The 17951-nt window shown below is 40.4% G+C and overlaps 1 protein-coding gene across 5 annotated transcripts in view; it reads right to left on the bottom strand.

Annotated features, from left to right (window-relative positions):
* Positions 1 to 17951, bottom strand: part of slit2 (slit guidance ligand 2) — a 413834-nt gene that overhangs the window by 146319 nt on the left and 249564 nt on the right. For all 5 annotated transcript variants that reach the window (XM_033026245.1, XM_033026264.1, XM_033026255.1 and 2 more), the window contains exons 6-8: positions 5188 to 5259; positions 2717 to 2788; positions 1133 to 1296 (exon numbers count right to left, since the gene is read on the bottom strand). In XM_033026245.1, the coding sequence (XP_032882136.1) occupies positions 1133 to 1296; positions 2717 to 2788; positions 5188 to 5259 (308 nt within the window). The remainder of the gene's footprint in view (positions 1 to 1132; positions 1297 to 2716; positions 2789 to 5187; positions 5260 to 17951) is intronic.

Genomic DNA, 17951 nt, shown 5'->3' with positions numbered 1-17951 from the left:
CTGGTTAGCATGTGGTAAAAATGATAAAAAAAACAATGAGATTAACGCCATGCGATCATAGACAATAGACAATAGGTGCAGGAGTAGGCTATTCGGCCCCTCGACTCAGCACCGCCATTCAATGTGATCATGGCTGATCATCCAAAATCAGTACCCCGCTCCTGCCTTCTCACCATATCCATAATAAACAGCGCGTGATTAGGCTAATATGGTAAAGAATTAAGAGACATTAGGCTATTTGGAACTGCATTTTAAGAAATATATAAAAGCATCATCAGGCTAAATGACCACAATAGGAAAGAAAATAGAGTGCTTAGCACACACAGGAGTGGCGATAAAACGTATACGCCGTTTGCAAGCAAGATGGGAGCGGCATTTCATTGTCCATTGGATTGAATGAAGGCAAAGTCTGCTGGTGACACACTTTGCACATTCTTACAACAGACATAACATCACCAGAACATTAGGTATTAATTTTTAATTGATTAGTAGTAAGGTTCAAATGAATGCAACTAAAACTGAGACCTCTTCACCCACTCCTTCCCCCATGTCCCTATTCCCTAGGGATCCAACACATATAACGTTACATGTAAAAAAATAAAGCAACCGGCTCCTATTAACAGATCTCATGCTGAGGAATATCATTTCAGTTCTTCAGGTAATATTTTAACAATACCATTTCAGGATTATATTCATGAGGAAAAACGATTACTTCGATAATAACTGATATTAAAATACTGCTGAACATCTTAGTTCAAGGTTGGAATAAACTGTAAAAATTCAACTATTTTTGGAACCTATTAATCATACATCATATTGTTATATTCATTTAATTTGCATTTTTTTCTTTCTGAGCACAATTTCATTAATAGTAAATTAGTAGGAACATGCATACATTACCAATATTTCACCAGATACCATTTAGTAATTGACCAAAAACTGCCTTATACCTCTTGCTGAGCAACTAAACAGTAACAACATAATCCATTCACTATTCATGTAGACATAGTAAATGCTGTGTCAATACAACTCTACTCAAAAAGGCAAATGACGACTGGCTCCCTGCGTTCTAGTGCGATTCTCGCGTACGCTACGATCAGCCCTTCTTTCAATAGTTTTGTTCTCCACTTACCAGAGCAAATAAACTCCTTCTTTTGTACCTCAGCAACATTGTGACCCCTCAGGTGACCAGGACCCGTGCATTGGGTGTAAAGCCCAACCCGTGGGCGCTGCCGCAACCAATCAGCGAGCCAAGCTAAGTGGCAGTCGCAGAACAGGTTGTTCGAATGGAGGCGGCTGGAATAAAAATGCACGGAACAGAGTTAATACATTTAAGCGAACAAGGGAGAGTGAGCAATGCGATTTCAGGGCTCCATGCTTACGGAGAGAAAATCAGGAATCAATCCTTTAATCTCATCTGTAAATTTAAGGCTGCCTGACAGGGTCAATTCCAATGCTTCCATCTTTTTTTCCCCCTCCGAGCAGCTTTTGTGTGACAGCAGCCTTTTAGCTAAAGATTAATTAATTAATAAAAGTTGGCTCAGTTGTCACAAAATCAATTCAAAGCATTCCCCTTTGACTGGATTACAGCACAGGAAACACCTAAGAGCTAGAAACGTAATTATGGAATTCAGAAACTTAAGTCTCAACCCAAACAAGTATGAAAGGATGCAAAATGCCCAACAGTGGTAACATACTGTCAGCAAGAAAAATAATGCCTATAGAAGCTTTGGCTCCTAATTAAAACACCAATAGGTCTTGCCATCATTAGTCTCTATATAAACGGCCTCCAAAGCCTATTTAAAAGAAGACATTCATTTTCTGCTGAACAAGATAGCATAATAATACATATAAAACAGTCTTTTCACATCCTTTTTTTCCATGATTTCCTCCTTTTTTGTTTAATCACTGAAAAGGGATTAACAGGTTTCTGCCCCTCGGGACTCGTGCTCAATGCAATCGCTGAAATTAAAAGACAAATGGCAGTGAGCACGAGAATTAAGTAAGCTGCTTTTCCTGACAGGACCTTCACAAGAACATGGCTCCCTTCCAACAGCCAAAAAGCAGCTCGCCATTAATAAAATATCAGACAAATGTATCCTCTAAATTAGGCAAATTACTTCAGACTGGCTTTCATGTTCCTCAAAGTAAAATAAAGGATGACAAAAGCAATAAATCAAAATGCTGTCTCGAATCTTCCTTTGACTGTGTAATGTCATTTCATCAAAACCTTTTAGTCAATGCATTCAATCCTAACAAAATATACCCTAATGGATATTGAAACTCTGAATGTTGCCCTGCATGCTAATTTTCCTTTCAGGAGATTGCTGGATAGACAGCTACTTTTAATTAAATATCTCCTCTAAGATAGGGTTGTTTTAGTAGCCAACCTGATGTGCTTTCTTAAAATAAAAAAAATAAATTGAAAAAAAACTAGGAAAATAAATTTCTCCGGTATTTGCATTTCATCTTTTGCTGCCTCCAATTCACCCCTAGATTGTTTGCTTAAAGCCATTATAAATATATTTTGAGAAACATTTGTAATGCAATCGGAGGAAGCATTGCTGAAGCACTACATGCATTTTAATGCATTTTAATGCATATTTAGAATATTGTTGCTAGTCAACTAGAAACATCTCTAACTCAAAAACTTATTTTCTTCTTGAGAGTTATATATACTATATTTTTGCTTAAGGTAGTCTTTGTTTTCACTTACAAGGTTCTAAGCCTCGGCATGTGGTTGAAGCTTGCCACTGAGAGTCGAGAGATATTATTATTGTTAAGAGTGCTGTAAGAGAAACATTATTAAGATACAAATTTCACAAATGCACTGAATTACTCACATTTCAAAATTAATTGTAATCGAGGTTGATAGGGCCATGCACATTCAACTAATAACAAAGGGGAAATTAGTGTATTTTCTCCCTGTGTGAAGCTCAAAGAGCTTTCAAGTAGATCATTCCTTCTGTGAGAAGTCCAGATACTTGATGTGAAACATTATTCTGAACTATATGGTTCATAGCAGAAGGGAAATGTGGGCTTTGAAAAGGAGGAAGAGAGTAGCCACTGACAGCACTTGTGTACTGCATTGAAGCTCACTTTGAAATACTGATCTCAGTTCTTCAGTCAGCGCTTTACGGACTTGGCTTGACTGCGTAACTGTGGTGCAGGTAAGATTCCAATGTGACATGATGCAAGTGTATAATATCCTTCCTTTAGGCATGATTTGTAAGGACACAAAATATAAATAGTAATATTACAAGAATCACTGACATTTCTCTTATTTCGATTGATGTTTGTAATGCATAACTTTGTAAGACCTGCAATTAAAATAACGCAGCATCCTTCACTGTACAACTTACACGGAATTTATTCATTGTTTCAGCCATACAGAGAATGAGATCATGTCCTATGTTTTAATAAAATGAATCAATTTCTGTGCACAGCTCAACAGCATCTGAAAATCATAACATCAAATACTGATTTGAACTGGCTTTGAACTGAAAGAAACATCTTCCTGGTTTGTTAGGGAAGATATGACAGGTAGGTTAGAAATCGTTCGGCCTCCTATTTCTTCATTTTTGCTTCATTCTAAGTTATGCCAACTGCTGCGTTTATGGAGAATATCCTTAACAAACAATTGAAACTATTGCAAGACCAATATGAAATACGACTGTTAACATAAAAAGTAAACATGAAAATGTTTTTTAAACACAGTGGTTCCTACAGAGCCTTCCCAGTTTACATTGATGCACACCTCTTCGGCTCAGTGCAGAGAAGCCATTTTCTAGTTATTTTTCTTTTGTAAGAAATTGATCATTGATTTAATTTTCCTTGTCTGGTTTTTATGGAAAGTTGTGGTTTACCATAGAGGTGTCGAGGCTGCAGTTATCATAGTAAGATCAAGTGCACATTTGAACATTGCTTTGGGAATGGGAATGTTCTGTAAACTATAATAGAACCTGCCCGTTGAAAAAGAAAACTGGGACAAACAATTCAGGGGATGCAACTACATAGAGGAAGTGAAGAAACAAGGAACTGCAGATGCAGCTTTACAGCACACAAGGACACAATGTGCTCGAGTAATTCAGCAGGTCAGACAGCATCTCTGGAGACCATGAACAGGTGATGTTTCGAGTCAGGACCCTTCTCCAGACTCTAGAACTACACAGAAGAACTACATTGGTGCTTGGAACTCTCTGCTCAAGTAGTTTAAGGATTGTTAATATGTCCAGTTTTCTGCTAGAACACCCCCCCGCCCCCCAAACAAAACTAGCTGGGAACAAGGTAAACTGATCCAAAGACCCACGAGCTTACTCCAGGTGTGACTCCTCGTCCTTTACAGAAGGAAAGGGACCAGCCTTTGTTTAAAACATCTGGTGATCAAACCGTTTGCACAAAGAAAAAAAAAGAATGAAACTTATTCCCGTCTTCCTCAAGAATCTACAAACATCCAAAGAATGTAGAGGATAGGGTCCCAAGACCAAACATGTCAAGAATGTGCTAAGTGCTTCAATTCTCCCAGGCTTTGCCTTCCCCTTGACCACAGACTGCACTACTTCATCGAAAGGTCAATTCCTTGTAGTTAGGTTTCTTTTGGAACCTCCTCAGTAGCTGGTTGTAACCCGTTTCTGCTTTCAAGCATAGCAACAGTCTTTTTATTTTATAATTATTTTAGAATTACTGCATGACTGTTATTAATCTTTCTCAGGTAGTGAAAGATTCAGTTTGTTCTGTGCTTACACCGTTAACATTAACGTCTGTAGCGATCTTGGTACCTTTCATATGCATACGCATTTACCCACAGAGACCTGGAACAATAGAAATCAAATGAAGAAAAATGTTTTTTGTAGATGCTAATGTAAGTTGTCGGTGCCAGAAACATGGTAACTCTGTGTATTGCTGAGGTGAGCTGCTGTGTGATTTTACCGGATTGTGTGCAGAAACCATGTATTTTGCTGTACCTAGGTACATGTGACAATAATGGATCATTGAAAGTATCATTGAATCATTAATGCGTGGAGATAAAACTGCTCTGTAAACATGCAGTACGAATGGTTTACCAGCTCTCGGCCAGACATGCAAGTCTCTTTTCATTGAACAGCTTGCCACCTTCAGATAAGCTACTCCATTTATAATCCCTCAGTCAAGGGCTGCCCCACAGAGACAAATTCAAGCAGTACTCACAGCACTTCCAGGTCACGCAGAGCCCTGAACGCACCATCCTCGATGCAGCTGATCTGGTTGTAATCCAGTTGCCTGTTAAATAGATTAGGAGGATAAATTCAGAACATCAGAATATTAGTAGTGTTATGTACCATAAAGCCACCCTTAAGGCTTTCCCGAACTGGGCCCGCAGCGTAAATGTCCTTCATCTCTTTTCATTTTTCTCTTCCCTGCTCGCACAAACATAAAGACACATACAACCAAGCACACCCCTCTCTTAAGATCTGGCCTTTAATATTTATTCATCCCTCTGTAGCAACCACCTGAGAATGTTTGCCTTTCCTCAGACTGTGTGCTTGCGACAGCAACTCTGTTAAGCTCCAGTAAATAATAACTGCTCCTTATATTAAATGCTGGCAGAATACGATTTCATTACATCAAGAAAAGCTATCCATTAAAAGCTTTCAGCATCATCTCACTGAAACAATTTCATTAAAGGAAAAGGACTGTAAATCACTTAATGTCACACTGTTCCCCTCAGTGACCTCACAGAATCCATTTATCAGAGGAACCAAGCTGCATGCTAATTCCACCAATCTCGCAAATGCCAATGACTTCTCGCACATAAAAAGCAGCCGGTTTCCAGTAACTACCTGACAATATCAAAAGTCCACAAAGGAAGAAGCAAATAGTATGCAATTTTCTCTGCAGTCAAATCCATAACCAAATAAAGCAAGAGAGAAAACACAATCCTTTTGGGATCGTTGTGACAACTAGATCTTCTTCAGAGAATAAATCGGAGTGGTATCCTTCTCTTAAATGATTTGAAATATTGATCTCTTCATTGTTCCAAAAGGCAACGTTTCTATATTCTGTTGACTATATCTATGTCACACGGAGAAGACTCCAGTTAATGAAAATGGCACAGAAGACACAATAGTTTGGGGTTTTCTGCTTTTTTTAAGGAATATGATTCCATGATTCTTGACTGCCCAGGGTGGTGCCTTTTTTCCACCACTTCCATGAATTCACAAAGCTACATGTGTAAATGTAGGCTGGCCTGCTCCCCCATTTGTCAATAGACATCGCTATCGACGACGTTATGCTGATTCTTGAATAATGGCGGAAAGTCTGAATCCAAAGGGAATTGAGAATTGGCCCAGGTGGTAAATGAAAACTGACCAGGGAATGCCTTAGATCAGGGTAAAAATGATGTTGCAAGCTGATGAACCCAGAGATATTCTTTTCATATCTATATTACTAAAAGCTAAATGTCTGATCTGATATACAGAACCACTTCCTGTTGTTCTGTATATTGAATTTAGAAAAAAAACGCTGCCGCTTACGGCTGTGATTTTTGGCCATCTTACTCAGAGTCCCCCTCCGCTGTGCAGGGCAAGAGGATTTTTCCCATCGATTAAAAATAAAAGAGTTATTAGTGTTTAAAAATGTTGAGATTCTCTCTCCTGAAGGCCACGCCCCTTCCGGAGGGACTATAAAACCTGGAAGTGCTGAGTGCCTCAGTCAGTCTCTGCAAAATGGGGGAGCGAGAGGGTCACGTCTCTCAGTCTGAGCTGTGAATAACGCTGAACACATGTCTACTAAACTGTGAGGGGTTTTACTGACCTGTCAGTGCCCTTAATGTGGTTTAAAACTATAGTTTGAAAATGCTAAAGCTGTGTTGCCTTTGGTTTGGAGATGCTAAAACTGTGTTGCCTTTGGTTTGGAAATGCTAAAGCTATGTTGCCTGATTAAAGTTGCCTAGCCTAATTAAAGTTGCCCTGCCTAATTAAAGTTGCCTTGCCTAATTAAAGTTGCCTTGCCTAATTAAAGTTGCCTTGCCTTCTATATAATTAAAGGTCTAATCTTGACCACTTCCTGTTTGCGCTATATATTGATTTTAGAAAATACGCTATCATGTACGGCTGTGATTTTTGGTCATCTTATTCAGTCCCCTCTGCTCATCAGGTGCCGAGGATTTTTCCCATCGACGAAAAATAAAATAGTTATTAGTGTTTAAAAAATGTTGAGATTCTCCCTCCTGTCAATCACACCATGAAGGCCATGCCCCTTCTGGTGAGGGGGGGGGGCTATAAAACCCTCTGGAAACCAGTCCCTTCAGCCCACCAACTGTGAGTGAGTGAGTTGCCAGCACAACAGGCTTGAGTGACTGAGCCGCCAGCCTAAGAATCCATTTGGCCCACAATGGCCATACTAGCCCTGGAAACCAGTCCCTTCAGCCCACGACACCCATACTAGCGCTCCAGAAAGCCCCCCCCCCACACTAATATTGGAGTTGTTGGAGAGGTGGAATATTGCGTTGGGTGACTAGCCCTCCCGTGTGATGCTGGGACCCACCGGCTCCCACTTAGTCTAGTTTTCTACTATAAGCTAAACATTCACATAATTTGTGCAGGTTAAACTAAAGAACAAAGCAACAGACAATTGTATGCGTGGCAGTGCATTCTAATCCAACGGTAAGCAGATTTGCAACTAACTTTCTAATGACTGCAAAAGCACTAGAGCAGTAATAATGGGAGCATTCAATTATCTTGTAAACTGAAACAAAGTCAATGTGTATGATAACAGAAGGCAAAGACTTCCTTGAATTATATTAAACAGAGCTTTGTTAAGTTGTCAGCATATTGCAAGCCCAACAATTCCTGATTTAGTCCTAGGGAATGAAGCTAAACAGTTGGCAGGAATATTAGTGGGGGAACATTTCCGCAATAGTGATCATAATTCAACATAGTCACGCCAAAGGACAACAGGTAACATTGGATTAAAGGTTCTGCCTTGGTGTGGGGCCAATTTTACTAGATTACGAAGTGTAGGGGACACAGATATTTGAATGAAAATTAGTCTCATAGCATTAGGATGCATTTAAGAAAGTGATCCAAGGGGTTCAGTGCAAAAGATTTTCCACAAAGACAAAGAATGAAATTGCATCATGCAAAGCACCTGGACAATGAGCTGCACAGAACATGGATTAAGGGAAAAGGGAAAGTTAAAGCAGAAACTAAGGACTTAAAAAAAAATTGAAAATTTTGAATGTGTAGGATTGAAATTAAAAGGCAAATTAAGAAAGCAAAGAGAGGATATGGAAAAAATATGGCAAGTAAAACAAGACTAAAACCTATTTCAATTGCAAGCTATCTTTTTGTAATCTATCTCACAAGTAAAGCTAAATCCAAATGTGCTTCGAAAGAACATAAAAAGCATAATTAAGGCAAAAGAAGAATTCTTAGGAACATAAAGATAAATTGTGGGTGAAGTTGGAGGATGTAGGTAAGGTTCTTAATACATATTTATGAAGATATAAATTGGTAGCACCAATGGCCACGGCATGATCTTCCATGGAATAAGATTATACTGATCTAATTGTAGCATTGACTCATCATTCCTCTCTATCCATAGTTATTTTTCATCCCACAACCTATCATCTAATCATGCTGTATTAAAAATATTCAATGGTCTTTAAGGAAGAGTTGGAAGACATGACCCTCTGTGAGAAAAAATTGTTGCATCTCTATCTTAAATGGGTGATGTTTTTTATTTGATGATGTTAAAGAGCCCATAGATAGCACAGAGGGATATCAAATGGAATCAGTCAAGGTGAAGTTAATGAACAAGTCAGAAAATATTGGTGAGAAGTTCTTCCCACACGTTAATGAAAATGTCAAGCATTATATAATCAATACTCAATAGTGCTTTGTCACATATGCAACTGCGCAGTGAAATTCATCTTGCATATATTACACATGTGGGCACCATTATTGCCATTATTGGCGCCATTATTCAAAGTCCAAAGTCTGGTCGGCCTGTATGCTCGATGTACTGGAGTATAGAGGTGCAAGTAGCAGAACAGTCATGAGCGACTTTAATCTTTAATCCAGAGATCATTTAACAAGAACATTGACAGCACTGGAAAACAAGTTATGAAAAAAAGACTGGATAATTTTGGACTGTTTCCTTAGGAGAAATGCAGTTGGGAGAAAAGGGCAGAGTCAGACTTAATTGAGGTGTATACAATTGGGCGAGTGGGGGCGCAAGATAAAATTAATGAGCAGTTTTCCTAACCAGAGGATGTCACAAATCAGGTGGCACTAAACGTGAAGTGATTGGTATAAGGATACACAATATGAAAGGGAGAAGCAGAGACACTGATCATATTGAAGGAGCTGTGACTGGTAGGACTATGGAGCGTGGGATTAGGCCTGGTAACTCTTTTACAACTTGCACAGAAACGATAGGCCACATGGCCTCCTTCTGCACCTTAAACTTTTATTGATTGCATTCAGTCTTTTTAAAAATGTTGCAGAATAGATTCATGAATAACATTGTGGCATCGTGGCTTGGTTCGGCAACTTGAGCGCCCTGGAGAGGAAAAGACTACAAAAAGTAGTAAACACTGCCCAGTCCATCATCGGCTCTGACCTCCCTTCCATCGAGGGGATCTATCGCAGTCGCTGCCTCAAAAAGGCTGGCAGTATCATCAAGGACCCACACCATCCTGGCCACACACTCATCTCCCTGCTACCTTCAGGTAGAAGGTACAGGAGCCTGAAGACTGCAACAACCAGGTTCAGGAATAGCTACTTCCCCACAGCCATCAGGCTATTAAACTTGGCTCGGACAAAACACTGAACATTATCTGTTATTTGCACTTTATCAGTTTATTTATTCATGTGTGTATATATTTATATAATGGTATATGGACACACTGATCAGTTTTGTAGTCAATGCCTACTATGTTCTGTTGTGCTGAAGCAAAGCAAGAATTTCATTGTCCTATCAGGGACATGACAATAAACTCACTTGAACTGCAGAGTTAAGGAATAAGTTGCAAACTGGATTACATGCTACTTTGACAGGAACAAAATGTCTGGAAGAAATCCGAGTATCGGGTGTAATATGAAGTGCCAGTAGGATCAGGGTTGTCCTCACTGTTGGTCAAAATTGAACATTAGTCACAATTCTAGACAGTACTGGGAAGGAATAAAACAAATTGCAAAAGTGTATTAACAAGATTGTAGAATGGGCTTACAATTGGCAACAATACCTGCCCTTTGGTTCAAGTCTCACTGCAGAGATGTGAGTGCATACAATAAGTTGTAAACAGGTTAATATGTAATAAAAGGAACAGCAGGTGCTGGGTTGTACCAAAGAGGCTCAAAAAGGTGGAGTAACTCAACTGGGCAAGCAGCATCTCTGAAGAAAATGGACAGCTGATGTTTCGGGTCGGGACACTCCTTCAGACTGGTTAACTGTAAACTGGCTAAATTATGTTCATAACCAAAGTTGTTGAGGATATGCTGCATTGTGGGGGTGGAGTCTGTTGCCAAGGCAGGATACCACCCGTTCTCTCGGGCAGATACAAAGAAGCCAGAGTATTCCAACGAAGAACAGGTTCTCCCTGGTTTAGTAGCCAATAATTTGTCCTATAATTAATATTTTATTATCAGGTCAACATCACATTGCTAATGTGATTCACAAACAGGCAGCTATTGTTCCAATTGTATCATTAACTACACTTCCAGAAACCTTCCTTTGCTTTAGGACACATTAAAAAGGAAATGAAAGGTGCAATAAATCCATTTGAGTTGAATTTCAACATAACTAAACGTGTGATATATTTTGGTAAGAGAAAAAAGTGTACCTATTACTTTGATAATAAAAATCTAAAATGGATAAAGGAATAAAGTGATTTGAGGATATAAAGGAGCAAATCACTAAAAGTTTGGAAGCAAATTAATGTGGTCATAAAATGGCAAACTATATTACAGAGTCCTATAGCACAAAATAGACTTTTAGCCTATTGAGTCCATCCGATATTTACCTCATTTTATTCTCAACATAAACAGTACCAGAGGTCAGGATTGATTCGGTGGAACTATGAAAAAGCAGCTCTACAAGCTATACCTGCATGACACTCACAGGTACTTGGGTGTGGTTCTAAGAGATGCATTTAAAAATCAGAGCGACTATGTGAAATGTATTTGCATATTAATTGTACTACAAGTGTACATATACAGGATAGAGGCAATCACATTTAATGCAAGATCAAGTCCTGTAAAGTCAGATTAAAGATAGCTCGAGGGTCTCCAATGAGGTAGCTAGAAGGTCAGGACCGCTCTCTAGTTGATTTCCTAGGACCTGGTAACATCTGGCATGAAACTGTCCCCGAATCTGGACGTGTGCATTTTCACACTTCTGTTACTCCTGGTAGGAGAGAGGGAATGTCCAGGGTAAGACTCGTCTTTGATTGTGCTGGTGGCCTTGCTGAAGCAGCGTGAAGTGTAGATAGAGTCAATGGAAGGGGGGTTGATGTGCATCATGGTCTGGGCTGCATCCACAATTCTCTGCAGTTCCTTGCTGTCTTGGATGGACCTGTTCCCAAATCATGATTTGATGCATCCTGATAAAATACTTTCTATGGTGCATCTGTTGGAGATATGACCAACTTCCTAAGCCTTCTAAGGAAGTAGAAGCATTGGTGGCTTCAATATGGCTGGTCCAGGACATATTTACTCTTAGGAACTCCTAGGGGTGGCACAGTGGTGCTGCGACAAAGTTGCTGTCTTACATCACCGGAGACCCAGGTTCGATCCTGACCACGGGTGCTGTCCGTACAGAGTTTGTACGTTCCCCCTGTGACCATGTTGGTTTTCTCTGGATGCTCTGGTTTCCTCCCACATTCCAACGACGTATAGCTTTGTAGGTTAATTGGTTTCGGTAAAATTATAAATTGTCCCTGGTGTGCAGGATAGTGCAGGATAGTGCTAGTGTACGGGATGATCGTTGGTCGGTGAGGATTCGGTGGGTCAAAGGGCCTGTTTCTGAGTTCTATCTCTAAAGTCTAAATAACTTAAAAGTTTTCAGCTATCTCTACTTCAACATCATCAATGTACATGGATTTCGGACGTCACTTCCTGAAGTCGATCACAATCTCCTTTGTCTTGCTGACATTGAAGGAAAAGTTGTTGTCTTAGCACCACATTACAAGGTTCTCAATCTCCTTCCTGTATTCCAACTTGTCCTTATTTGATATCCAGCCCACTACGATGGTGTTGTCTGCAAATTTGTGAAATTGGTTGCGCAGGCGTGGGTGTATAAGGAGTAAAGAAGGGGGCTGAGAATGCACCCTCGCAGAGCACCAGTGTTGAGGATTATCGTAACGGATGATTTGATTGTGTTCTCCTATTCCAGTGAGGTTAGTGCTGACTCCAAATTCTACCAGTTGGAAGATGAGTTTGGAATGCATTCATGAAATGAGATTGATTGTGAAAATTATCAAAGACTTTGAGAGTGCATAGAGACTATTTTTCAATCCGCGAATCTGAGCAAAATTAGAGGGATCAATGTAAGATGGTCACCAGGAAATCAAAGAAGGAATTTCAGAAGAAACTGTGTTCCCCAGAGAGTGGTAAGAATGAGGAACTCACTGTTATAAGTAGCAGTCGAGACAAGGAGCCCAGATGTTTTACGGAGGGGCTAGATAAGCATATTAGACAGCCAAGAATAAAAGATTGTGGCTAAATGTATTGGACAGGAATACAATCAAATAGGGTATAAATGCCAGCATGGGCCAGTTAGGCTGCAGTGTCCATTTCTGTAATAGTCTGGGGCAAATTAGCACATCAATCAGCTATTAATTTCCATTCACAGTACTTTCTGACATGCTAAGCAGAATCGCTAGATTGCTGCACTGGGAGCAGACATTCCCTCAATGAACTACAGACATTCTGAATTAAGCCCTGCTGACTTTTGTTACACATTTGAGAGAGTGGCTTTGCAGTGTTCAGTTAGATTGAACAATTGTCTTTCATAATACAATGAATTTGGAAACACTGCATGAGTTGCTTATGTAACTGAGGAGAGCTTCCTTTCTTCTCCCCCCACCCCCCCCCCCCCACCAGAAGGGTATCAGCTTGAAGCTTTGCCTATTTCCTTCGCTCCATAGATGCTGCCGCACCCGCTGTGTTTCTCCAGCACTTTTGTCTACCTTCGATTTTCCAGCATCTGCAGTTCCTTCTTGAACATTATGGAGGGCACTGTAAATACCAAGAGTAGTAAGACACACACATTGGGCAGGTGTGATTGCACTTGTGGCAAAGAGCATAGCAAGAAAGATAGAAAAATGAGAAAACCATGCATTCTCGACTTGGCTGGTTCATGGCAGATCTCCTCTTGCATGCCTGTGCACTATAGCCTTAGGTAAATTTATCTGTCCTTGGAAATTTCAATTGACCTATCATTCACGTTTATAGAAGAGGTAAGTATGGAATGTTTTTAGGGGAGTTAAGTGTGCAATCAGTTCACCTCTCACCAAACTGCTCAAGAAAACCACCCAGGTCACATTATTTTGTGACAGTTACCTGATAAATCCCCCTCCTCAGACTAGTCTGAAGAAGGGACATGACCGAAAAAGTCACTTATCCATGTTCTCCAGAGATGCTGCCTGACCCGCTAAGTCACTCCAATACGTTGTAACCTTTTGAGTAGATCAGCATCTGCAGTTGCTTATTTCTATCCAATAACAGTCTTTGTCCAGAGGTGCTATCATGGTATTATTGGCGAAAATCAAGCTAGGAAGCCAGAGCAGCCTCCGTTGAAGTACCACATACCAACTCATATTGAGCAAATGTCATACAGACCACCTTTCTCAATGAAACTTCCCACATTTGGATTACACATGGAAAGTGACGAAGAACATTGTTTCTGAACCGCCTTTAGCATATTTAATCCCCACACAGCTGATCCTTCTAAATACACCTCTATCCATTGGATTTAAAATACCAACTCTCCTCCTCCTGCACCAATTTTAGGATTATGTTCCCTTATACCCTTTATTAAGTGGGAGTGGCGGCGCCTAACGGCAGCGGCTCGACTACAGTCGTCTGTCTTTTTTTTTTTTTTTGTCTTGTTAAATGTATATATTTGAGTCAGTTTTTGTTTTTATTTTTTAGCTGTGTATATATGGGTGGTGGGGGGGGGGGCTGTGGGGGAAACTGTTAATCTCTTCGCTGTGTGGGGACCCAACCATTTCCTGTCGGGTCTCGGATGTCGTTGGGCCTAACATCGTGGAGCCGGCGGCGACCTCCGGCCGGGACTAACCTGAGGGCTCCAGTTGCAGAGCCTGCGGAACTGACATCGCGGAGCTGGCCGACTTCGGAGCGGGAAGAGCTGTGGTGGCGTGCGGCTGCGACCTGACTTTTGGAGTTCGGAGGCACCGGCCGCAGACCCGGTGGACGGGAACATCGGGAGCTCGCAGGTCCCTGGTGGGAGACCGCTTTTCCGAGCTCCGCAACGGCGACTTCTCCCGCTGGAATCGCGGGTTTAAGGACATGGAGCCGGGGCCTAACATCGCCCGGCGTGGCTTAAATGGCCTCAGGACTTACCATCGACTGCTGGCGGCTTTAACATCGGAGCCCCAGTTCGCCTCGACACTGCAATTGGACTGCTGAACCGCGGAAGAAGGAACAAAGGGAAGAGATAAAGACTTTGCCTTCCATCACAGTGAGGAGATGTTGGAGACTCACTGTGATGGATGTTTATGTAAACTGTGTTAAGTGTGGGTCTTTAATTGTGTTTGTAATGTAAAAAAACTGTAGAAATGGAATTTCGTTCAAACCCAGGTTTGAATGACAATAAATAGCATTCTATTATTTTTAAGCATATCAATTAGGTGATGCAATCAACGTACATGTCAAGGTACAATAAGCTGTGAATTTAAATTAACCCTTTAAGACTTAGTATTATTCCAGTAAACAAGTAAATTAGTTGATCCAAAGTCTGTCCATTTTTCTTGCAATGATCTCAGTCTTTTGCTGAATTTTGCTGTTAAAAATCTAAATGGATGCAAGCTTCTTGAAATGACTGTACAGAGAGAGGGACAAGGAGGGGAAGGGATGGGCAGGAAGGGGCAGAGAGGGGCAGGGAGAGGCAGAAAGAAAGTTGCCAATAATTTCTTATTCGTTTCTAAATATCCAAGATTCTGTGATCAGTCAGCTACTGTAAGGTCTCCAAGACTGAACTGCCTAATTAGTTAATTCCCAATCTTCTCAAAACACATTCTAATCAGCCCTGTATAATCACATTCAGTCAGACTGCCTTGTTGTCCTCAAGTCCCATGTCTCCACCAAAGCTAGGTCTTGGTTATTCTATTTTTTAAAAAGCTTGTTTTTTTTTTTAGAAAACCACTTTATTAATAACTTGCCTTCAGTTTCCTTCATATTTTATGCTATAAGATTAATCAGTAAAAGTATTTTAGCACCTATATATTAATTTATCAAACCAATTTAAATTATTACAGAAGCATAAACTGTATTTCTGGCAAAAAGGAGAAACAGTTATTGACAAATTAGAAAATCAGGTAATAGCATGAAATTTACTTAATGCATTCTGCAGGTTAATTTGGCGAAGGCTGAGTAGTATGTTGCTCTATATCTCATTTTCCTGAGCTGTCAGTGTATAAATCAATGCTGACGCAGATCCAGCGGCCTCTTAAATCATTTCTACTACCTAAGTCCTGGAACCAGCAGTTCGGTGAGAAATATTTAGCACTGCACTTCTTAATTAAGTTTGCTATCCTCCTCTTTGCAATTTGTCTCTATTTTTATATTGTTAATAGTTAACAATACATTCCATAACACCTCATAGTCCAACATTCCTCATGTTAAGGGAACAGCAAAGCGTGCAGTATCTCCACCCTTGGCTGAGAATGATTAATGGGTATTGTTGGAAAAGTGAAGACAGAAATGTTAGTATCACTATCTAAGAGTAGAGGGTGAAGGAAGTTTTCAGACATTAATGTGCATTCTTTCAAATCTGCAGAGTTTTAAATAAATGGCGCACAAGTATCATATTCAAGCCTTTACCCCACTGCGGCTCAATTTGACGTGTTTCATTCCTAATTGCCAGCAAACCTTTTACTCTCCTGAGTTTCAATAACTGGCAGAGTGAACGAAGGTGGTTAAAAATACAAATGATATGGCCAAATTGTCAAATACAAAAATAACGAATATCCACCACCGAACATGTGCAAGCTGTCAACTGTAACAATTGTTCCGTCAATTAAAACAATGTGCCCTTGTTGAATTGTACAAACCAGATGGGATGTAACGAGTGGGAGGTTAGGCTCAGGTGTTGACAATATGGTAGAGTTTATGAAACGTTAAACATGAATCTGCCTGTAAGATGGTGTTATAAGAGCTACATTTGTTTCGTAAAAAGGGAAGAAGTTTGTGCAATAAAATGTGGAGGCTTCTATCCTTGCTCATTCACCTACATTTTTAACAAAAGCATCAGAAATGCCTTAAGCCAACAAGGAAGCTAGTTAATGACAACAAGGTGATTTTTTTTCATTCCTTCTCAACAACCTCAAACTAAGAGGAAGAGTAGGAAACCTAATTGCCTCAACAATGGCATTGTACTCTTGCGAGAACACTGATGGGCAATGAATTAACACGACATTCCTAAAAATACTGAAGCACATTTATGTCCTATCTAAGAACTATACTTTCAATACTCCTTCAGATTGATCATGAGTCACAATAATAAACCATTCAGATGGGAATTAATGGCAAAACCAATGTCTCAGAAGTATAAGCTCAACAAGAAGCCAACGTCTTCAAGCAAATTTGGCATAAGAAATGTATGTATAAGGGACAATTTTACCGAAGCCACATAACCAACAAATTTGTGCATCTTTGGAGTGTGGGAGGAAGCCGGAACACTCGAAGAAAACCCACGTGGTTACCGGGAGAACGTACAAACTCTGTACAGACAGCACCTGTACTGATCAAACCTGAGTCCTTGGTGCTGGTGCGCTGCTGAGGACAGACTCCTTGTACAAATACCAATTAACTTTTAATTCTGAATTTCATTCCCTGTTTTAAATAATCATGTAACAGATCATTCCGTCTCCTTGAGAAGGATGAAGGGTTTTTTTTTCTCCACAAGATAGCAATAGGAAATAATTCTTGATAAGTACAGGTGTCAGAGGTTATGGGGAGAAGGCAGGAGAAGGCAGGAGAATGGGGTTAGGAGGGAGAGATAGATCAGCCATGATTGAATGGCAGAGTAGACTTGATAGACTAAATGGCTCCACTCCTATTGCTCATGACATGAGATGCTATGGCTTACATGAAAGCCCAGAGCCAGAAGAGCAAATTAATTCACTCTGTGGTTGGTGTATCAGAGCCTTAAAGATGGCTGGCAACATAAAGGCAGTAAGAACCATGATGATGACTGTGTACTAAAAATATGGTTATGAGACAGATTTATGGTACTTGGGTCCTGTTATCAATCGATGTCTTTTGCCCATAAACTTGTAAATCTATGCAGCGCGCTTCAAGTCAAATCTCATGATTGAGTAAATTTAGAGACAAAAGCAGGCTGCTGCCTTCAGAAGTGGAATGAGACATATTGATTAGTAGGACTGGATGTTACAATCCCTAAGGTTTTTCACTACAATTGACATTTGGTATTCTTGCTACCAATCAGACACATCTTCAGTTGTGTACCTCAACGTCACTGGGTGTTTCGGCCCTTTATCACAAGACACCCTCAGTCGAGGCAGGCCCACCGCAGGGTGATCAGACCCGGGTGTGTGTCTTATGGTTAGCCTCTAGATGGTCACGTGGCAGCCCAGACAGCATCTTTCCTCTTCAGCCACAAAATATATGGGGAGGAACTGCACTTGCTCCTTTTCGCCAAAGGTGGACATAAAATGCTGGAGTATCTCAGCGGGTCAGGCAGCATCTCCGCCAAGAAGGAATAGG

This window comes from Amblyraja radiata, chromosome 1 (assembly GCF_010909765.2).
Source record: "Amblyraja radiata isolate CabotCenter1 chromosome 1, sAmbRad1.1.pri, whole genome shotgun sequence".
NCBI lineage: Eukaryota > Metazoa > Chordata > Chondrichthyes > Rajiformes > Rajidae > Amblyraja > Amblyraja radiata.
Note: the sequence above shows the minus strand (reverse complement) of the source record. Positions and strands in the feature narration are given on the sequence as shown.